The 22,711-nt window shown below is 42.7% G+C and overlaps 2 protein-coding genes and 2 non-coding genes across 8 annotated transcripts; 3 read left to right on the forward strand and 1 right to left on the reverse strand.

Annotated features, from left to right (window-relative positions):
* The first annotated feature begins 1,514 nt into the window (after positions 1 to 1,514).
* klhl21 (kelch-like family member 21) lies at positions 1,515 to 13,984 on the forward strand. 2 transcript variants are annotated; one of them, XM_037104649.1, is made up of 5 exons: positions 1,515 to 1,653; positions 7,934 to 9,018; positions 10,437 to 10,842; positions 11,420 to 11,492; positions 11,614 to 13,984. In XM_037104649.1, exons 2-5 carry the CDS (start codon positions 7,992 to 7,994, stop codon positions 11,947 to 11,949), a joined length of 1,842 nt encoding a protein of 613 aa, XP_036960544.1. In that variant the 5' UTR covers positions 1,515 to 1,653; positions 7,934 to 7,991; the 3' UTR covers positions 11,950 to 13,984. The 2 variants fall into 2 exon arrangements, with proteins under 2 accessions (XP_036960544.1, XP_036960545.1); XM_037104650.1 differs by lacking the exon at positions 1,515 to 1,653 and adding an exon at positions 6,935 to 7,090.
* A 55-nt stretch (positions 13,985 to 14,039) lies between these two features.
* zbtb48 (zinc finger and BTB domain containing 48) lies at positions 14,040 to 22,702 on the reverse strand. Of its 4 annotated transcripts, none has more exons than XM_037104645.1 (11): positions 22,518 to 22,702; positions 20,476 to 21,242; positions 20,058 to 20,362; positions 19,883 to 19,988; positions 19,696 to 19,788; positions 19,539 to 19,625; positions 19,238 to 19,392; positions 18,985 to 19,121; positions 18,235 to 18,399; positions 18,068 to 18,156; positions 14,040 to 16,107 (listed from the first exon to the last, which is right to left on the reverse strand). In XM_037104645.1, exons 1-11 carry the CDS (start codon positions 22,528 to 22,530, stop codon positions 15,697 to 15,699), a joined length of 2,328 nt encoding a protein of 775 aa, XP_036960540.1. In that variant the 5' UTR covers positions 22,531 to 22,702; the 3' UTR covers positions 14,040 to 15,696. The 4 variants fall into 4 exon arrangements, with proteins under 4 accessions (XP_036960540.1, XP_036960539.1, XP_036960542.1 ...); XM_037104644.1 differs by having other exon boundaries at positions 22,515 to 22,702; XM_037104647.1 differs by having other exon boundaries at positions 20,476 to 21,236; positions 22,518 to 22,701.
* On the forward strand, positions 17,808 to 17,880 carry trnar-ccu. Its single transcript has one exon. It is a non-coding gene; the product is annotated as a tRNA-Arg (tRNA).
* On the forward strand, positions 17,889 to 17,960 carry trnam-cau. The gene has a single exon. It is a non-coding gene; the product is annotated as a tRNA-Met (tRNA).
* Positions 22,703 to 22,711: the final 9 nt, after the last annotated feature.

Consider the following 22,711-nt stretch of genomic DNA (forward strand, 5'->3'; position numbering starts at 1 on the left):
TTTCTCCTTGCAAACAGTTATTTTCCAAATGTGACCACCGGGAGATGGAAAATGTTAACGATGGCTGGGTTTAGTTTTAATTAAAAGATGAGAGAGAGAATGGCCAACACTCCGAGGCACGGAGGAGGGCTGCTGGGATTTTCATAATTTCAAGCTCAGACTTTTTGAAATATGAGCTTGTCTCGCTGATCACACAGCGCGGCTTGCAAACACAGCATCCCTTAAAAGATTACTTAAAAACAACTTTTAAAGGAGAATGCCAGAGATGTTTGTGAGAGTCGAAGAAAATATAAGCAAGGAAAGCTTGATACACAGCGTTAAATGAATCCCACTGAATCCCACTTTCTCCCACAGATTTGTCTGTTGATGTTGATTCTCATAATCATCTTGTCATTACGGAAACATAACAGCAGCTCAGCTTTAACACGGTAGCCTAACAGTGAATCAAATGCTAATTTAATTCCCTCTTTCTCACCCTTAAAGCTTCGTCTCACACCGTATAAATTTACAGTTTTCTGATCTGGTCACATGTTATCTGGTGGGATTCCAGGCATCATTCATTAATTTTCTTCTTGCACATGTTTTTCTTCTCTTAGCCAGTCAAAACATGTTCTATCTCATTTTAACCTTTTTGTCTTATTCTCCAACACTACCACCAGAGGTCTCCATACAATATAAATGGTTCAGTAACTGCAGACAGTTAAAATCTCACGCACACGTCACCTTGATATGCGTGTATATGTAACCTTGACACCAAACATTTGGTACATTATAGCCAGTTCCGTCATTGTGTTGCCTAATGGTGTTTTACAGAAAAGAGAAACTTCACACAAACAGTAATCCTTCAGTAAACCTGAAAAACCTGAGGAAAAATGGTCACCCAGTATCAGACAGGTGGGTCGTCACTTTGTTTACGTCTGGTGGACCCTGCCACCTTTCTAGTTTCAGGGTTCTGGGGACATAATTGATAATTCATAACATAAGCTTCTTTATTAATTTTATACACATTATATTTGCATTATTACCTCACTATTATTACAAATATTCAAATTCTGAGTTTGAACTTCTCCAAAACTACGAAATGCCCCTTTAGATGAAAATCCTGCCCAAAGTTGCGTTCAGGTACTCTTTCTGAAAGTTTTACAAGTTAGTTTTTGTGTAATTATGATCTGAAATAAATTAGAAACAATTTTCAAAATCGCCCATTTTGGTTATACACGGTTTAATTTGGATAAACTAGGATATAGAAATAAAAATAAAAAATTTAATCTTATAAGTATGGCGTGCCCTTGAAATGGCAGGTGTACATTTAGTAGCGTATGTTTTGGTATATGCTAAAACAAATTAAAAGGCTGTCCCTTTGTAAATGTAGGACTTTACTATAAATAGACTGTTGTACACAGTTAACGAGCTGATTAATTAATAGATTATTCCAGCACTGTTAGTTGATGAGCTGAGTTGATGGGCTTGTCTGCATGTTGAGTTTAATATTTCCGACAGCACATGAAAGCATCACTGTTACAGTGCGGGGTGTCATGGCGCAGAGGAGGCCGAACAGATCCGCGGCGTCAAACTTTCAGTCCAGCTCGATTTATACCGTGTTAACGCCTCCTACTCTTTAAACGCGTTCACATCAGACGAAGACAAGTACTGGTAAGTTGTCTAAAAGTGTGTCGGCGTGTTTGTGTGAAGGTGGTTGTTTTCTCGAAGCGGAGGACGGTTAATGTTAGCAGCGACGTCAACGTACGTCCGTTAGAAAAAAATAAAATAAAATAACCTGACGAGCTTCGTTAAAAGATGACATTACTGTAGTGTTGGCTGTAAAATGGAGCTCTTCATAGTGTAATCTGGTCCGTTATTAACATTATAGAAATACCCTTTTTATATCACTTTGCGAATGAAGTCGTCATGTTGTTGAAAGTTGATTAAGCTAGCTAGACAGAAGTTGCTAAACAGTTTTCACCTCGTCGTGTTGTTGTGTCATTAGCATAATGAGTTAGCCTCAGGTTGTAGTGACACTTGATCTCTGTCTGTTGCTTCGGGCCTAGTTTTGTATTTTGAGTACATTTGAATATCTTCATCATGGGCCAATCATGTGGTTTTTTTCCAGAGCAGCTACAGACTGAGGCCTCACTGTGCTCGGCATGTCTGGGCTGCATGATGCAAATGTTTATAATCATTTCCAACTGTAAGCCTCGTTACAGGAGCAGGAGGAGTTGGAGGAATGTGAGAGTCAGAGGGAGCTCACTGCCTGGTATTTGACATGGTGGTGAAGTCTCAGACATACCGTGAAAATAAGCCTTGTGGTTGGAACTACAATGCTGTTCAGCCCTGTGTTTCTAGACAGGACTAATCAGTACTACTAATCTGTTTTACATCTCTCAAAATTGGTCAGAGATATTGGGATATTTTAGTGTTTTCACTTGATGATGATGTGGCATTTCTCCTGGTCTCTGCCAAACATACATGTTTTATTACATCTGGAGAAAACTTTTGTGTATTTGTACCCATATCCCGATGTCCCTTATTGATTGTGAGTATTGTAATTGTTTGGCAGTATACAGACTACAGGCTCAGCCACAAAAGTTTTACTTGACCTGGCAGACAAGGTTTGGAGTCAATCCATATGGTTTTTTCAGGGCTGATATGATACATGGGACGGAATATTCATTTAAAGTAAAAAAAAAAATTAAAAAATGTGTCAAAATTTAGACAACCAGTGATGCAGAAACCTAAGCACAGATTCATTCAGGTATAACTTTTTCCTTTTTCTGCAAAGTTATACTCCCTCTCCTCTTCATTTATTTGATAAATATTCAGAGATTACTTGTTTATACTTCGCTGGATATGCGCTGGCTGAGACCAAGCTTGATAATGGGTTGTTGATTTTAAAGGGAGGTGATTGAAACCAATAATCAATTAGGCCTCTTTCTATGTGTGTTCAACAACAACAACAACAAAAGAGCAAGGTTCAGATGAGACACTGCTCTATCACCACACCAGTGATGCGTCCATTCGAACACCGTCTCCTTATCAGAGCTGCTGCTGCTGCTGCTGCCGCCAGTGTCCTCGTGCTGTTCCTCCTCCGTGGGGAATGAGAGGAGTGTGGCGTGGTTGCCTTTTTATGGCCAGGCCAGGCTCAGCTGTGGAGAACCAAGGGGTTTATGTCACTCCGCTCTGATGGTTGCCTCGGCCCCAGCAGCCCGTAGCGACAGCACAGAGAGCAGCTGTCTTAGTGTGGCTGTTAGAATACCAGGTGCTGTTCTGGGCCACATAGTTCTGAGTACTGTTTTTTCCCAGAATGGGTCAGCGTGTTGAGGATGTGAGGTCTGTGTTGCTGCAGAAAATAACCTTCCAGGTTATATGCAGCTGTTCATCACTCCACGCTTAAGATTTGCATTCTAAAAACCTGAATATGAATAGCCAAGCTTCAGCAAGGTAATTCTGCAGACAGTAGAGCTATTGTTCTGTAAGGATGACTGATACGGAAACGGAAAAATTGCAAAACAGTGTTGAAGCCTTTATGCAGATTGTCTTTTGGAAGTAATTGCAAGCTCACACCAGCAAGGGGCAATGCTAGCAGTCAAACCAAGAGACAGAGACCAGACTGTAAGCTGGTACATGTAAGATGAGCCTGTTTTTGATTTACCCTGTTTACAGGCACAGAACAGCTCTACAAAGACTCGTACAATGTCATCAAGATGATGATGATCCTTTTTTATGTTTGTATTATGTTTCTGTTGCACTGAGTCTTCTGCCTTTTGAATTTCTTTCTTTTTTACTCTACTGATATGGATCTTGATCTGTTGGTTTGTCGGTCAACCACTTGGTCCACATTTAATTATGTCAGCAACAATGTGATGGATTGTGGTGACATTTTGTAAAAAACATTGATGTCCCCAAATGAAGGAATCCAACCTTTTTTAATCAGTGATTACTTCGACAACAGACGCTACAATCACAAGCAGAAAGCACCTGTTACATACAGCAGAGTCAAGGCACAGAGTAAGGACTGGATGGTTGACCAACAAGATGATGGGGGAGGATTTGTTGTTGCAGCAAAGCAAAAAAGAAAAGGCGCCTATTTTGCAATATTGCAGATTTTAACCCAATGTAAATAAAGAACCTGATAACATTAGTGAGGGGAAAGGAGTTGGTTACCTCACTAAGAAGTTGGAGATGTGCAGCCTGTCATCTGCAGCTGTTCACCAAACATCCAGCTGAGCTGCTTCTCGTCTATTATTCCCACAAATAACTACTAAAACTACTACCTGTTATATTTCAGACTAATCTGCCCTCAGATGGCCCCGATCTCATTAACTAGCATATAGATTTATATGAAATTCTTACTTAATCCTCAATTTTTATATCTAGCACATTAATCAGGTCAAAATATACTTTGCCCTTTGTGACAGGTCACGTGGTAGGGCCTGTGTACTCAGACCTACTGAGTCCTCAGCCGTGGCCCAGGATCAATTCCAGCATGTTGCCCTTTGCTGCATGTCTTCTCCCATTACCTGTCACTCAGTTGTACATTGTGTTTGCTTGTAATTGGCAAAAGTTGGCATGCTGACCTGTAAAACTCAGGAGATAACAATGGTAAACATTTACCTCAATATCAGCATGTAAATGTTGTCATGAGCATGGTAGCATGCTGACATTCACTGCAAATAGTTTCAATCACCACTGTACCCTGTTACAGTCTCACAGAGCTGCTGGCTTGTCTGTAGACTGTTGTTGTTGGATGTTTTAAATCTGATTCAGTTGCTTTATTTAGTCAGCGCCTGACAAACAAAGTAAAAGCAGACTTTCTATTTACAGTGATTATGATTGATTCACCAGCCCTAACCTTTTTAAGGAATAGAACATAACGTTCGCCACCAATCCTCTGGAGTTTTTGCCAGGACGTTTCTGAAGTACTGTGACTAACAGCATTGTACCTCTCTGAGTGTTTTCGTCCTGAATGTAACTGCAGGTCATGGGTTTAGCTCCAGGGGGCAGACAGGTTAATGCTGTTATGGTATGTGATGAAAGGGGGGCATAGGGTCTCTTTCACCGATATCACCATCCTGTGTAGGTGATATATTGGCTGTTACACAGGTCTCTCTCTGTGCTCCTCACTCACAGCAGTGACATTGTTTCCACTCTCCACTGTTTCCCTCCCTCTCACCTACTCTCATGTTGTTCCTTTGAGAGTATACATTTCTGTCAGCTATTCTGGGAGCTGGTTGGTAAACACACTGATTAAAAGTTGCTCAATACTAAACTCACAGTTAGCGTATGAATCCACTCTCTACTGAAGGATTTTGATATATTTTCCTCTTCTTGTAAAGTGTAGTAAATTATAAAACAGTGAAAGAATAGATGTGACAGTAACTTTTTTTTTAAAATAACATTTTCAGTCGAATGAGTGAAAGGAAAGCTCGTCAGCGCTATATATGGAAATGCCATTATCACTTCTAAAGTTAGGACTTCCAGAGAAGTTATGAAGATGTGTTTTTTGGGGGGGGTTTTTTTCAGTGCAGGTCGGGTTGTAAAGTCTGTTTGCCCTTCAGAAGAGCAGTTTGATCCCTCACAGACTCTATGTGCACCGCTGCATTGTTGAACCCCTGTGTGGAATGTGCACTAAGTCTTTTGGCCAGAGGACCAGGGGCTTTATTACAACCTTTAAACAAATCTCTGAAAGAAGATACCTGTGTATTTTGAGAAGGAATGATCATCTCCAAATATTGACACAAATCCTCAATAGGCCTTCCAGTGTGCCCCACAGGTTCTCAGTGTACTGTGGTGGTAGGTGGCACGGTATGTGATGGGCAGGTCCAGTAATAAACCAGTCAAACAAAGGTTTATGATTAACTGTATTTATTGGAGATAAAGCACACAGCTCATAACAGTGCTGGTACTGGAGGACGGGTCACTTGGTAAGATGACAATCAGAATCATCACAATTAGAAGTCAGACACAAACAGGAGGCAGAAAAGTTGTTGTCATGTTGTCCGCCTTCTCTCCTTTATCTTTCCGGTCATAATTTCAGCTGTTCTATCCAATAATAAATGCACAAAAACACAATTTAGGAATAGTGAATCTCTGCTGCACACTTGGCAGGTTTGTTTCTGAGAATCCAAGTAAGTGCAGTGTAGAATTTGGTGCTATTTGGACACACGACGACATGATGTTCAACATGAATACATTCTGAATAAACAGTGAACGTCGCTGTTTGCTGCTCTGCAGACAGAAGCTGGGCTCCCACATGATCCCCCCTTAAGTACTGTTGTGGAAGGAGACGTAAACAAAATGGAAAGTAGCATGTTGCAACAACTTGCTGTAGCAACGCTTGGCATTGTGAAAAAACAAAAGCAGCAGGACAAATGAGTCTGGATGAGGGGGGAGACGTGGTCAGCACGGGTTTTCTTTCTCTTCAGCGAGAACAGCAGAGGAGATTTTAAGTTTCTGTCAACAGCAGTATGCTTGCTCTGGGGAGCCTCTCTCATCGGTTGTTGTGGTCCAGCTTGGATGTTAAAAATGTAATCATCCAGATTTTAAATTGTAAAAATTCTCATGATATGTTGTGCTATGTGGTTTGAACAAGCTACACTCGTATCATTAATTTGAACATGTTGATTATGAGTATGTTTTTGACAGACGAGCTGCTCCTCCTGTTTGTCTGCTGCCATCGGAGGAACACTGTGGTTCTGTGGAAACTCACTGCTGAATATTATGACAGGACTCTGTGTTTTGGTCTGATGGTGGTAAGGAGGCCCGGGCTCAGCTGGTTACTTTCTCAAAGACCACTCACTTACGCTGACTGACCACAGAGTCATACCAGTGGGGAGGGGAGAGGTTATACTCTCCCTACAGCGACAGCTTATGGTATGTTAGGTGTTCTCTCAAAATCCCCCCCCCACCCCTGCCTGGAAATGGACACTGCTGGTGTATTTATAGCCCCTGAGCACAAGCGAGCTCTCTTTCTTAAACGCGAGTGAGGAGCTGGTCATATTCATAAGAGTCGTGCTGAGCTTGGCTGTCGTATATTCTAGACTGTTGTCTGCTGTCACTTTGCTTGTGAAACGCACTCGAAGGGGCTCGTCAGGTAAGGGAAGGAACAGTTTGGGTTTATTTAATCAAAATGTAATGATTTGTTTCAGTTAACGACCTGTTTCATATTTGGTTGCGTCATTTCCCAAAATTACCACTGCTGACCAGTGAAATTAGCTCAATGAATGAATTAATGAATCGAGTGTTTGCTTTTAGGTATTTTCATCTGACACTGACATTATAGAAACTGAACTTCAAGCATGTCTCTCATGTTTGAACTTATGTTAGGACCTTTTTTTAACTGTGAAACTTTCTTGAATGTTGTTGAAAGTCATCATAGCCATTTCTCATTTCTGTCACCATTATAGACCACTGTTGTATGCATGTTATAAAGCTGTCAGGATTAGTCGGGTTTATTGATTTGTCAATTATTATTGATTATTATAATTAGTACATTCACCATTTAATACATTTTTCAAGCAAAACTCCTTTACTTCTGCTATTTTTGAGCATAAGTGTCTTGTTCTTGAATGATTGTAAACTGATTATTTGGAGGTTTTGGGTTATTGCCTGTCATAAAAAGCTATTTTAGATTGTCAAACTTTTTGACATTTTAAAGCTCAAACAACTTGATTATTGCCCAGTTAATGAATTAAGATAGTAATTTAAGTTAATAGTACTTATGGGCATCCCTACAATATTATAGTAATAGAAATATCGAGGAAAATACTAAACAGCTATTGTGATATTTGATTTTGTCTTAGCCTAAGAATATTGCAACATTAGTTTGAGGCCATATGGCCCAGCTGCACTCGGTACATATTACATAACATACAAATGTATGTAACATGTGTTGGTTTGGAATTTGACATATGTTTCTGTTGTGCATCTCTTCTAGATAGAAACAGAATTCTGAGCACAACCAACAGAAACTGAGACTTTCAGAGAGAGGAGACATGGAAAAGCCAGTCCTGCAGACACAACCGTCCACCCTGCCTTTCTTCGACACGGCCCATGCCTTCAACCTGCTGCGGGGGATCCATGAACTCCGCGCCGAACGGAAGTTTTTCGATGTGACTCTCTGCGCTGAGGGCCGCGAGTTCCACTGTCACCGCACAGTGTTAGCCGCTGCCAGCACCTACTTCAGGGCTATGTTCGCAGGAACGCTGAGGGAGAGTGCTATGGACCGAGTGGTTCTTCACGAGGTGTCAGCTGAGCTTTTAGGCCTTCTGGTGGACTTCTGCTACACTGGACGAGTGACCGTCACTCAGGACAACGTGGACGTCCTGCTGAAGACGGCCGACCTGTTTCAGTTCCCCTCCGTCAAAGAGGCCTGCTGTGCCTTTCTGGAGCAGCGGCTGGATGTTTCCAACTGCTTAGAGATCCAGGACTTTGCAGAGGCCTACGCTTGCAGAGAGCTAGCGTCCAGTGCTCGCCGCTTTGTCCTAAAAAACATAATGGAGCTGGCTAAAGGAACAGACTTTGAGCGGTTGCCGTGGAAGCGCTTGCTTGAGTTTGTGTCAGACGATGAGCTTTCTGTGGACAAGGAGGAGACAGTTTATCAGATTGCAGTGCGCTGGGTTAAGGCTGACCTCCAGCGGAGACTTCACTACTGGCCCGAACTCCTCCAGCAGGTCCGACTGCCTTTCGTCAGGAGGTTCTTTCTGTTGGCTCGCGTGGAGAGCGACCCACTCGTCTACCTTTCACCCACCTGTCTCCGCATGGTGAACGAAGCTCGCAGCTTCCAGTCCTGTGAGTACGACCGCCATGACAGGCCCTGCCATCGCATGCGGCCGCGGCCATCCACCGGACTGGCAGAAATCTTGGTGGTGGTCGGAGGTTGCGACCAGGACTGTGATGAGCTGGTCACAGTGGACTGTTACAACCCTCAGACCGGACAGTGGCGCTACCTGGCTGAGTTCCCTGACCACCTTGGCGGAGGTTACAGCATCGCTGCCCTTGGAAACGATATGTATGTCTCAGGTAAGTTATTTTAACAGATATTTTGCATCAGATATCTTTATTGTGAATGGAAATTTGTGTTGTGGAAAAAACTGAAATGAAGCACTGAGGATGATCCTAAAATCCCCAAACTAATGATGTTCTATCCGATTCTTGTGAGTTTCTTGAGGCACTTGAATAGTTAACTTGTGTCCCACGTACTGTTGGAAAAGTCACAGACGTGCAGTGGTTACCATTACTGTGTATATTAGAATCACTGTGGTGTGAAAGCTTGAGTCGGTAGATTTCCATTCCCGCTCCTTCATCTTATGAAATGGCCGTCTGACTGTGCTTATAAATAAACTGCAGCTCTTTGGCTAGTGGCTCTATGTGTGAACAAGGCAAAGAGAGGCAGGACATGGTGTGCTGCCAGGACAGCAGTGGTGCTATCACCACCATCTTCTTCCTCATCTTCATCACCCAGTGGACTGGCCTATCCTGGAGAGAGTGTGTTTCCCCTGAGAAATCATCCCAGAGCTTCACACAGAGCTTGTGTTTCCTTTAAGACTTTGGTGGTGGGCCATAAATGTAGTTCACTCCCTCGATGACAGAAATAACAGCAGCATATGATTGCATAATGTCCACGGGTAGATTTTGTTTTTATAGCCTCAGATACAGTTTCTGTGGAATAAGATTTGAGATATGATTATTTATGTATTTGGTGCTAGGGATATTTAAATTTTCAATGAAAATGTAATAGAAACTTCAGAGTACATTGGGTTTTTAATGGCAACGGAGAAGGTTGACATTTTAAAATCTTTGCATGTAGACTGATAGAGGAGGAAGACTGCCAAATATTTTCATCACAGACTATTTACTGTAAAAATATGGAATGAAGAGAGAGTCCACAGATCCTCTAAAGAGTCCTAATGTTTCTGAAGTACTGCTTATTACAGGATGTCAAAACAGATAAGAGATTTGACAATATATAGGAAGTTGACAAAATTGCAATTTCCAGCAACAACAGTTTTCTTTCTTGTCCTCAGGTGTGCATAAAATACAGGTTAGGAAATCTTTATTAATTATAAAAAATAGAAATTGTTTGGTTGTGTTATTGGTATCAGCTCCTCCTCTTCAGACAGAAAACAGGGGCTAGCTCCAACCATCAGCTCTCCATGAAGAGCCAGCCCAGGCAATGTCAATACAGTTTATCGATCAAGTTTTTTTCTTGGCAGAGGTTGGCGCCAAAACAAAACGTTTCCCTTGTCCAGTCTCTCACAGTGGTTGAGTGCCAAAATCCACACTTGATGATATTACCCAGAATCCACTGGGTTAATAGATAAGTCTCATGCACTACCAGCTAGCAAAACAAAGGAAGGAAGTAATAATATGACTACTGAAGAGCATACTGTTCAGCCTCACAGCACTAACTATTGAGACATCCTATCTGCATCCTCCAGGTGGCTCTGACGGCTCTCGCCTCTATGACGGCGTGTGGCGCTACAACTCCAGTGTGAACGAGTGGACGGAGGTGTCGCCCATGCTGAAGGCTCGCGAGTACCACAGCTCCTGTGTGCTGAAAGGTCAGCTGTACGTGGTGGCGTCTGACAGCACCGAGCGCTACGATCACGCTCTGGACTGCTGGGAGGCCTTACCGCCCATGCAGCACGCCATGGACAACTGCTCCACCACCACGTGCAGCGGACGCCTGTATGCTATAGGCTCTCTGACCGGGGAGGACACCATGGCCATCCAGTGCTATGACGCAGACACCAACCGCTGGTCCATGGTCAGCTGCGGACAGCTGCCGCCATGGTCCTTCACACCCAAAACTGTGACCCTCAAAAGCCTCATCTACTTCATCAGGTGAGATACACATCCAAACCAGATCTTTATACTTTGATTTAACATTGTTTACAGTGCACATAGGAGGACGATCAGCTCCTGAAACTGAATGGCTTCATTTTAGAAGAGATACTAATTGTAAACACCAGTGGTGTAAAATAAGTACATTTATTCCAGTATTGTGCCGACATACAGTTTTGTAGTTAACTTGAGTATTTCCATTTTAATGCCTCTTGAACTTCTAATCCTCATCTAAAAAGAGAAATAGTCTACTGATAAGAAAATAACATACATCCCATTACGAAAGATTGTACGAGTCGTTTACCAACCATTTTGACTTCTGAGTGTCATCCACCTGACTAATCTAGGCATAATATATTATATTTATATAAACATGTTAAAAGTAGCCACAGCAACTAGAAAGAAGCATAAAATGCTGCTTATTTTAGTACAACTACATTTACTTTAGAAGAACTGTAAATGTCAAATTTTACTTGTATATTTGCGTTGCGATATTGTTACGTAACATTCGCTTTAAACCATCTTAAGCAGTAACTGTTTTGGCAGCAGTGTGACTTCGGTGTGTTTCTATTTGTAGGGATGACTCAGCTGAGGTCGATGTTTATAATCCTCAGAAGAACGAGTGGGACAAGATTAGTCCGATGACCCAGGTTTGTGTTTCACGCATGACACAGTCTGATGGCTTGTTTTAGTAATGACCATTTGTGATCTCTAATAGTCTTGAATAATCATTAATGTATTTCCTGTCTCCCAAAACAATCGTTTATCCAGGTCCATGTTGGTGGCAGTGTGGCAGTCCTGGGCGGTAAATTATACGTCTCTGGTGGTTACGACAACACGTTTGAGCTGTCAGACGTGGTGGAAGCCTACGACCCGACCACCCGCTCGTGGTCTCTCGCTGGACGACTACCTCAGCCGACCTTCTGGCACGGCAGTGTCAGCATTTTCCGACAGTTCATGCCACAGGTGTCCAGCGCCTTCGAGCCCACTGACATCCCCGAGTCAAACGCCATCCACCTGCATCGGCACCAGCGCCACCAAGCGCTCCACAATCTCAACAACAATATCAACCAGAACCAGAACCAGGATGTGAACCCAGCGCACTGAGTTTGGACCTGTGACATTTTCAGCCTGCTCTCCGTCATTTGTGTCATGAGTAGTTTTACCTCATCACTATGCTGAAGGAGAAGAAGCCTGAGCTCCTTCTGATCCACTTGACTACCACGCTGTCATACTGACACTCATTCAAGTCTGTTGAACAGATGATGACCTGATATTTGTTCATGGTTGGAGAAGATAACCAAACCAAAGGGTTAGTTCACAGGGTCGGGATAGGCTCGAACAGAACTAGTGTACGACCTCGCTGGAAATGTTTTTAGTTGTTCAGAACGGCTACAACCAAAGGCAGAGTGAAAGGCTGTCGTGATATGATTGAAATACAGGGATAACTGTAAACTTTCAGACTGTGCCTCGTTGTGTTGGACTGGATTGTTCTCATGGAACGTGAGAGAAGTAGAAGTGTGAAGAATGAAAAAGGAGAGCTAGAGAGAGAAGTTGAAGTGGTGGCTTCTGTCCCACAGCTGACCAATCACAGCATGTCGTGGGTGTAAATATCAGATTTTTAGATTTTGGAAAGTTACAGAAATTGTTGCAGTGGAGGGCGTCCGAATCTGACAATTCTGAAGAAGTAAACTGGCAGCTTCATCCGAACTGGAGTTTTGTCTTGTAAAGCCATCGTCCCAGAAGACTTCAGTGTCCTGGACAAGTGGGAAAAATTCTAGTCAGACATTATCTGTGTTTCCTGAGCTATAAACTACCCATCACCCAATTCTTAATACAATTCAAATTATGCTTAGAGGGGATGATTTTCACCAAAATTATGACTGAGATATTAAAAGTACTTCACACTAGACAAAAGGTTATCACTGAATAATGAAAACTCTTCTCACTGCCTCATTTTACTGCATCAAGCAGTGATGGTGATGAGCTTATCGTTGTCCCCTGAGGCAGGAGGACAGACGACACCCGCTGTACTCCATTCTACACTACAAGATTTATGCTCGATGTCTGTTTCCAAACTGCCTGTTTGGGTTACGAGAAAAAGATGTCTGTTCCCCGATGTTTTCTCTGTGAACCATCCAGGACTTACAGAAGAAACAGAGCCGAATACGGTCGGGTGTTTCTGCGTATGGACATCATTGTGTTGGCAGTGAGTTCCAGAGTTTTCTGTAAAAACACAGACATTTACATTTGACATTCTTGAAGGGAAACATACATATCTTGTTAGCAGTTTTGAGGTACTACTGCATCTGTGAAAAAAGTTGCATAAAGCTTATTCTCTCAGAATGAGCTGCACAAAATTTGATTCTGAGTCCAACTGATTTGCCTCAAGTGTCAAGTTGCATTCTGGGTTCTGTAGTTTGGACAAGACAATCTGTGGTTCTGCTGCTTTGATTTTTATCCTTTTTTTTCACCAAGAATCTGACATTGTTATAGGAGTGTGATGCTAAAGAGTTAGAGTACAATTTTATATATCTTTTATCAGTTTGAATCCCAAAGAAGGAGACCAATGTTCGGTCAGAAACAGCAATAATCTGTTTACATTCCAAAATGGACGGCACTCACAATCGACATCAAACACTAAACAGATCATATTGCTGAGCAGGATGGGTTGGGATATGTTGTACTCACAGGTGTGCTGAGTAATCCTCTGTCATCATAGTAGAACTTCAGGATGCATTCGATGTTAACCTGCTAGCGATAAATACGCTGCGCAGCATCTCCCTGTGTCCCTCCCAAACCCTCAAACTGGGCTTCATCAGCCTTTGTAACCACCATTCAAATGTGCATGAAATATTTTCTTTAAAAATTGTATTTATGGATGTTTTGTATGTTTTATTTATGAATATATTTGTGCTGTGGTTGCTTACGATGTCTCTACCTATTAGTTACAAATGTCTCAACTGGAAGTGCAGAAGAATCTCAGTTTGTTCTCATGTAAAATGATTTCTTTTGCTTTACTGGTGATAGTATTTTTTTGAGTGTTTTTACGGTGACGTTGATGCATTCTTGTTTTTCTTAGTTTTCATACGAGTTTGTGTTGTTGAATCGGTTTTGTAAATACAGTATATTCTTAACCTTACGTACTGTGTTTGTATAATGTTTACAGAGTGGTTACCTGAAATGAAAACCGCAGGCAGGTCTGAAAGTTTTATTTTGCAGAGTCACATTTGATGAGCTTTGTTAGCAGGTTGCTAAACGTATTTCTTACAAACGATGGACAGTAGTTGTTGCTGAGAGTGAAAAGACAAATGTGTTTAGTTTGTTATGAATAGCGAGAGGAAGCTGATGTGTCCACTTATATAAAGCTGAATATTTTAACACTAAAGCATTAACCTGTGTAGCGTCTTAATTCCAAGTAAGAATGTTCTGATGACTGTAAAGAATGTGCGTCTGTTCCCACATGTTCACTGAGGAGATGGTAAAGCAAACACTACCACACATTATAAAGGTGCCCCATGGAGTCAACAAACAAAATGAGCATTTACATTAAGTGATCCTCACAAAAAACACTTTACATTTATATTTAGATCTAACAGATGAGTTGAATGTATTTCCTTCTGCAAAAGTGAATATCTGTAAAGCTAATTTGAAATTATTTGTATCTATGTTTAATCTATGCATGATTGTTGCTACCCACGTTATACTAGTAGTCAGAAAGACAACAGGGCACCTTTAAACCAAGATCTCTACAATGAAAATAATCAACATCTCCTCTAGTCAGAGTCTCAAAGCAAAAGTTTGACATTGACAAATATGCTTGTTTGTTCTGTGCTGAGAGATAAAAAGATTGATACCACTCTCATCTGTTTGGGTTTAGTTTAGCTTAGCATGAAAACTGGGAGCAGAGAAACGGCTAGCCTGGCCACCAGCTTTACTAAACTACAGCTCTCTCATTAGGACGTTATATATTGTTTGTTTCATATGTACAAAAAATTAAATAAAAATGTTGAGAGAGGTTATAGGGGAAAATAATTTAAGGTGAATTATGGGCAGGAACTCAGATTGTGAAGCTCCAGGTAGCGGTCGCTTCCAACGGCAGTTCTTGTTATCATTTCCCTGTTTTAGGTTTTTGTGCTAAGCTAATATAAGCTAACAGAGAACACTGAAAGGAGCAGCTAGACGGTTAAATGAAAAGAGGAGGCACTTTCAAAAAATACTTGGCAGGTGATTGGACGAACCATCAGTACATGACGGGCTAACTTCAACCAATCAGATAAAACAGTAGGAGAGCACTGAATCAGACTCTTACTAAAGGCAGTCGGGAGGAGAGCAAACTCATCTTTTCCATCAAGAAAAGCTCGCAGTGCAGTTCTTTTTTATCTCCTTTCAATTAAACATACTCTCCAGCTCTGATAACCGACGCTAGCTGCAGCTATGCTAATATCTTTAGGCGGACGGCATTGTTGCCGAGGACGCCGAGGGGATGTGAGAGTGGTAACCATCTTCTCATCTGACTCTGAGCCAGAATGAGTGACTGTATTTCCCTTCGGTAACAAAACCGAGACGTCTTTGAGGGCTGCAGTAGGCACATTGATGAAAAGAGGCTTAATAAAACAAGCCGCAAACATTATTTCACATTCAAGCAGCCGTCACAAGCATGCAGCTCTCTTACTGTGTAAACTAATAAAGCACGACGGATCATCGCTGCTCCTCTCCTGCAGTCAGAGACTCAACAGTAGCTCACTCTGATGTGGTTCCTTTATCTTCAGCTCTGCCCCAGCATCTCTTAAATCACATTTAAGGTCTTATTCAGGAAGCGGTCTTCACAGTAACAGTCTGGTCTTTCAGTGTTCAGGTCTTACTCTCTGATATATTCTCAACCATTCCCTCCATGTCCATCGAGGACTCGTATGCCTCGGGGACCAGCTGTGTTTGCTGCAGGACCTCTGGCACCGAGAAACTCTCGGCTGCCGCGACATGTCCCAGGTTCTGGTTGGACACCACCTCCTCCATCCCCGCGTTGCCCGACCCAATCACCACCCTCACTATGCAGCTAGAGCCGAGGCCGTTCCCGGACTCAGGTCCCGGGTTTGTGGCTTCCTGGATGGTGTCTGCGAAGGAATCTGTCTCGCCTGCGTCAGTCGCCTCGTTCTCACCAGAACTCCGGTCCACATCCTGCACGATCACGTTCCTCAGTTTTCTCTGCCGGGGGTTGTAGTTCTCGGTGCGTTTGTGGATCTGAATGTGTCGTCGTAGGTGTGCCTGGAAGACAGAGCAGGTGGAGAGAATCCACAAGTCAGGATTAAAGATATATTGTTTCACATTTGTTCATTCAAATGTCAATAAAACAACAAGACCTTCGTTCTATATTTTGAGTTGTTCACTTAATCTTAAATAGATCGAACAATGCTCATACAAGGTCAGGGTGCGTTTCATTCGGTCGCCTGTTACTGTAAGTTCTGAGGAAACCCCAGATGATGTGTCAGAGTGAGGGGGGAAGCCGGTGAGTCTGACTAAAGTTAGTATAAAACTTGAACACACTGTCTTGTCTGTGACCTCTCACTTCTCGCTGACTCACATCTGATGGCTTTAGTGTTTTATTTATGAGGACAACTCCCATGATCTCACACTAATTCCTGACCTCTAGTGGTGAAAAATAAACACTACACGTGTTTAACTGATAAGACGTCAAGTGCACGATGATGCCGTAGTGACAAATATCTGGAACATGACTCAAAAAGAATTACGTGTCAATACAAATAAACACGCTGAACACTGGAGCTCCCCACAGCTTCACTGGCTGAGTGGATGAGACCAGACACTGTTAAAGTCCCATCGACTATGTGATCACCAGCAGAGTGGCGCAGCGGAAGCGTGCTGGGCCCATAACCCAGAGGTCGATGGATCGAAACCATCCTCTGCTAAGATTTAAGCACATTTATCAATAATGTGATTAAGCATTGTGTGCTTCAAGATGTGTGGACAAGAGGAATCTTATCAACTTTTAGGGACGACAATAGATTTTGTCATATTTTCAGTTGATCATGAATCTGGATAATCCTGAATATCCTCACATGAAGGACTTGAAAAAGCTGTCAAGCTCATTGACGTACAGTCCTACATCTGTTCCCTGACCCAAATTTAAAAGTTAAAGGTGCACTTGTGTAGTTTTGGAGAAGATCTTTTAATCAGAAGAGGAAGCTCTTTATCAGCTAAACAACCTGAATAAACAAACTGTCTTTGTTTTCACGACTGAATAAACAAACTGACCTTAAAAGACGACGCAGTTTCATTCTGTTTTACTTTGTTTATATATGGCGGACCCTGCCACCTTTCTAGCTTCAAACAGTGTTCTGACCTGATTTTCTTCTGAGAACAGCTTGTTTATTCACTCATGGAAAAATTTATATTTATGAGTTTGTATCATAACCTCATTAATGTTGTAAATCTTTAAATTCTGGGTTTTAAAGTGATTCCACTTTGTTTTGTTTTTTTTGTTTCCAAGCTTTAAGAATATCTTAATGATAATTAGGATAATATCATCAATTGTAATTATGTTGAAGATAATCGTGACTTTTCACATCATTCCACATCTTAGAAACCTATTTTTTAAATTGATGACTGGATTAAGTCATTTTTTAAACAGAAATGCCCCCCAAATTCACTGGTTGTAGCTTCACAAATGCAAAAAATTGCCATTTTTCTTGTAATTTGGTGACGGTTAACTGGATATATTTGGGTTTGGGACTGTTTGTCAGGCAAATCAAAACATCTGTAGACAACATCTGGAGTTTTGGGAAACCGTTGAGGTCGTTTTTTTTGTTTTTTTTTAGACTAAACTATCAGCTTGAGGATTTAGACACAATGAACAGGCACTGAACACATTCATCTCAAACAAAGGCATTCAGCCCGATCCATAGAAGAGTGACGGGATGCTGAATAACTGGTGTTGTAGGACAGCAGCCTCAGTGGCCTAATGGATAAGGCACTGGCCTCCTAAGCCAGGGATTGTGGGTTCGAGTCCCATCTGAGGTGTGAACATTAGCAGAGTGGCGCAGCGGAAGCGTGCTGGGCCCATAACCCAGAGGTCGATGGATCGAAACCATCCTCTGCTAACTTTTATAGCCCAAATACTCTGATCGAGACAACAATGTGGAAAGGCCGTAAAGAGTGCTGTAGGTGTAATGCTGATAAACTCATAGTGTGAATGATATTAGCATACCTGTCGAGTGAACTTGTATCCACAATCAACACACTCAAACTTCCTCATGCCCTTGTGGCGACGCAGGTGAACACGAAGCTGCTCCCTCGCTGATGAAGAAGAAACACATCAGTGAGTCCATCATGATGCGTTTGACTGATAATAAAGGACATCATGGCGTTTCTCACCTTTGAAGGTTTTGCCACAGATGTGGCAGCAGTGGGGTCGGCCCTCCTCGTGCTTGCTGGCCTTGTGGCGGACGAGGGCGCCTTTCTCAGTGAAGCGCTGATCACAAATATCACAGCTGAAAGGACGCTCGCCGGTGTGTGTCCGGTTGTGTTTATCTAGGCTGGCTGGTGACACAATGATGATGAATAATAGAATGATTAACATGGAGGCAAAATGGATTACATGCTGTCTGATTTCTGGTTCTGGTCTCGGCTCTCTTAACCAGCCAAAGTAAACGGCAGATGTCTGTTTCAACCCATCCGACCACAGAACATGTTCACAAAGAGTGATTACAATATCCCCAGACTCCCTTAACAAACTGCACAATTCTGAGAGTTGTCTCATGAGGATGAACTTAACAAACGTCGCAAAAAGTCTAATGGCAAATTCTAATTCTCACTCAGGCCTTCTTGTAAATTCAGCATCAAAAGCAAAAAATTAAGTTGTTTCATTTGTTGTAAAAAGTGTCAGAGCGTCACAGCATCGCTGCACCGGCCTCAGGAGCGTCACTTCGCTCAACATGAAGAAGCTGTTTGAACACACTATTTCAACTGATGTCACCATTGACACTATGTCAGATTTTACAAAAAACTTAGTTCTCACCTGTGGAGAAAAAACCCAAACTCCTCAGAAATATTGCTCAACTTTATGTGTCTGATCGGATCGCTCAGGACAGCCTCGTGGTTTTGTTCACAGTGATGGAGGATTACCTTGTGTCCTGAAGGTTTTGCCACAGAGGTGACACTGGTACGGCCTCTCCCCGCTGTGTATACGCAGGTGCATGTTCAGGTTGTTCTTCTGGGAGAACGCATGGCCACATAAGTTACAAACAAAAGGCCGCTCGTTCCTGTAAAGCAGAACAGATGGAAAGCCTCAAACAATCTGCACTGACGCCATCACAGTTTTTACTTGCTAAGTCTGGTCTGAGCACAAAAACAGATGAAGTCAAACGCGTTGCAGCACCTGTGAATGGCTTTGATGTGCATCTGCAGGCCGTTCCGACTCGACGCTCGGTGGCCGCACTCCTCGCACACGAACGGCTTCTCGCCTCGATGTTTGGCCGCTTCGTGCACACGCAGCTCCGTCCGTGTTAAGAAGGTTTTGGGGCACTGTGGACACTAAAGAGTAAACAAAAAAAATAAAGATATGTTTTAACGAGATCACAGGCTTCTATCTGGAATTCAATCATGATATTCTGAAACACAATTTTAACCATGAAATCAATATTCATCACCAGGAAGTCGAAACAGTCAGGAAAACTCACTGCGTGTGGTTTTGGATACCCGTGGACCTTCATCATGTGATTCGTCAAGTTTTTCTTGTGCATGAACTGTTCAGGACACGTTGTACACTGAAAACAAATGAAGATATATTCAAGATCTCATTATTGATTTGTCATTATAATAATAAATGATACGGACCTTGTGCGGCATGTCTCCTGTGTGGGAGACGACGTGCACACGCAGCTCTTCTTTTCCACCGAACGTCGCGGAGCACGTCACGCAGGTGTACGTCTGTGATTCAAACACGGCACAGACGCTGATGTTTAACTTTGTAGGATCGTACAGCACCGACACACTGAACTGAATGAATGTGTATCTCACTCACCTGTACTTTGGCACAGTCTCTGACCTCGTGTATTAACAGATTCTCCTTCCTGAAGTATCTCTTTCCACACTTCACACAGCCGAACGGCCTCTCGCCTGTATGTCGCCTGTGAAGAAGACTCATTAGCGGCTGTTCTCTTCATAATCAAAAGGAAAACACACTGGAGCTTTTTTACCTGTTGTGGACTTTGAGATAGTATTTGCTCTTGAAGGATTTGTCACAGATGGGACACTGAACAGAGTCCTTCCTGGAGTCTTCCCCCACGGCCTCACCGTTCTCGTTCTTGTCAGTTTTTTGGGCCTTGCGCTTCCGCACCGTCGACGTGGATGGAGATAATGAACTGGGCTCTTCAATGGGCACGTACTCCTCGTCTGTGTCTTCAGCGATGCCCTCAAAGTCCCCCACATCGTCTTCTTCTTCCACCTCCTCAACAGCCTGCCGGACACCGTTGTCAGTCACATCAGTCTGCGCCTCGGTTACCTGCAAAAACACAAAGACATCTGCCATAATTACCAATATTCATCTTTAAAACCATGAATTATTGGTACCCAATCACTGTCCTGCTTTTCCCTTCATGCACTAATGTATCCTACCTCAGTTTCACCAGTCGGCTGATCTTGGTTTTGGCTCTCTGCAGCATCATCACCACTTTCTCTCTCCGTGGGAGCGCCTGAAGGTCTCTTGCTGGATTTATCAGGGGCTGTAAAATCATTGGAGGGACTCTCATCAGTCACCAGCCGCCTCGGGCCCTTCACAATCCGGCCAGAGCGGGTGGTGGTCGCAGTGGCACTGCAGGTGGTGGTGGTGGAAGCGGTGGTGATGCTAGAAGTTGCTGTGGTGGGTTCTAAGCTGGAATTGTCTGTTGTGCCTGTGAGCAAGTTCTCTTCCTTGACTGAACAGGGAGGGTTGGCGTCTGATGTCGACTTTCTAGGTCGGCCTCTCTTACGCTTGAAAGGAGCGGGATCCTCAGAGGTTTCCTTGAACTGCTGACAGAGTGCGAGTGCTTCTGGTACACACAGGCTGGCGGCGGCGTGCTGCACCTTCTCCAGGTTGTCGGGATCCAGCTTCAGCTCTCCGGTGTAGACAAAGTTCAGAAGCAGCTCCAGGCCGTCGTCTGGGCACTGCTGCAGGCAGAACTCCATGCAGGGAGCGGCCGGCATGCTGGGCTGCTGGAACAGTTCGCTGAAACAGGCGAGGATGTTGCGGTGGGCGAGGTAGACCACCCCACCTCCCACATTCAAGACTGCATCACAGAACCTCCCTACCGCCCTCTGCTGGTTCAGGGAGGCCAGGACACGCTGTGCATGGCTGCTCTCGGCTGCAGGCATCCCTCCAGCTTCACCGCGGACTGCTGCTGCTGAGACACACACACACACACACACACACACACACACACACACACACACACACCACACTGTATGTAAATAAAGTGACTTACAAATGCAAATATTTATTTCACAAGTTTTTTTGCATAACCCTTCCATGTTTTATCTGCCCATCAGTTCAGTTTCAGGTGTTCCGTTTATAGTCACATATGAGAAAATTAACTATTAAAAAAAGGGGGCAATAAAACAAAGATCTGAGCAGCTGCAGATTCATTTTCTGATGATCGACTAATGTTTTTCAGAAACAAAGATGGTGGTTTCATCTTCTCAAATGTTTTTTTGTCTTATGTGACAGAGAACTGAACGTGTTGGGGTTTTGGACTGTGCACCTGCTTGTGTGTTGCGCCAACTTAACGTGTACTGCTTTGTTTCATGTCATTTCCTGTTGTAATTCTCTGTCATCCTTAATGATGATCCTTTGTTTACATTGTACAGCACGTTGTAACTCTGGGTTTGAGTGCAGCTTTATGAATAATGTTTAGTGTCCTTATCATGATACAAACAATTAGATAAATACAAGAGGATGTGATGAACTTTTAACCATTTTTCTGACATTTTAAAGTCATGAAGATTAATCAGAAAAAGGGAAATTTATCAGTGACAAAAATCAGACCACACACACACACACACACACACACACACACACACACACACACACACACACTAAATCTTATTATCCCAGTGTGCAATTTCTGCATCTCCGTGTGCAATGATGTAAATGTTTTACTTATTTTTCTATATTATTTTACTTATTTAACATAATTAGAAATACTTTTTATTGATCCCTGAGGGGAAATTTCTTACGTTACAGCTGATCCCATTCAAAGTCCCAGAAATTTGCAGAAAAATAAAAACTCTACATGAGCAAGAACAACAAAAACAGAACAAAAATACAAGAAATGTACATTATGATAGAATATATCAATGAAATTAGAATTGTAAAAGTGTTTTAATATTGCAAGTCTCCCTGTTGTGGCACTAATAAAAGGATTATCTTACCTTGCAACACCAGACATGAACATTTATCTGTAAGTGAGTTGAGCTTCAGATCACTAACATCAGGTCAACCTCTTGAAAATAAAGCTAAGTGAAGCACACTAGCTACACGTCAAATATGCTGTGAACATCACATTTCAAGTCTCGGCACTGCTTCCTTTAAATTATCGCAAACCCCTGGCTACCTGCGCACCTCGACGTTTATCTCCTAGCACATATTTTAAGACGCTCCCTTAGCATTATACGTTGCTCACCCGCGAGCTGCATCTGGGAGACTCACATCTGCGGAGTCGATGAAAACCAGGTGTTCACTCGTATCTGCTCGAGGAGCTGCATCGGCTCCAGGTGAGCTGGAAGAGTAATAATAGTTAGGAAAGCCGCAACATGCAGCTTCTTCTTTTTCGTTTTCTTATAGGCCCCTAAAAAAAAACTGCAAAAGGAACCGGAT

The sequence above is a fragment of the Acanthopagrus latus genome, chromosome 7, assembly GCF_904848185.1.
Source record: "Acanthopagrus latus isolate v.2019 chromosome 7, fAcaLat1.1, whole genome shotgun sequence".
Taxonomy (NCBI): domain Eukaryota; kingdom Metazoa; phylum Chordata; class Actinopteri; order Spariformes; family Sparidae; genus Acanthopagrus; species Acanthopagrus latus.

Excerpts from the sequence above, each read along its gene's own strand:
- klhl21 (XM_037104649.1), top strand. The coding sequence starts at position 7,992 with ATGGAAAAGCCAGTCCTGCAGACACAACCGTCCACCCTGCCTTTCTTC. Across the intron at positions 9,019-10,436 it reads AAACGATATGTATGTCTCAG|GTGGCTCTGACGGCTCTCGC; the intron begins GTAAGTTATTTT and ends TGCATCCTCCAG. Across the intron at positions 11,493-11,613 it reads AGATTAGTCCGATGACCCAG|GTCCATGTTGGTGGCAGTGT; the intron begins GTTTGTGTTTCA and ends TCGTTTATCCAG.
- zbtb48 (XM_037104644.1), bottom strand. Across the intron at positions 20,363-20,475 it reads AGCCGACTGGTGAAACTGAG|GTAACCGAGGCGCAGACTGA; the intron begins GTAGGATACATT and ends GTGTTTTTGCAG. Across the intron at positions 19,626-19,695 it reads CAGGAGACATGCCGCACAAG|TGTACAACGTGTCCTGAACA; the intron begins GTCCGTATCATT and ends ATTTGTTTTCAG.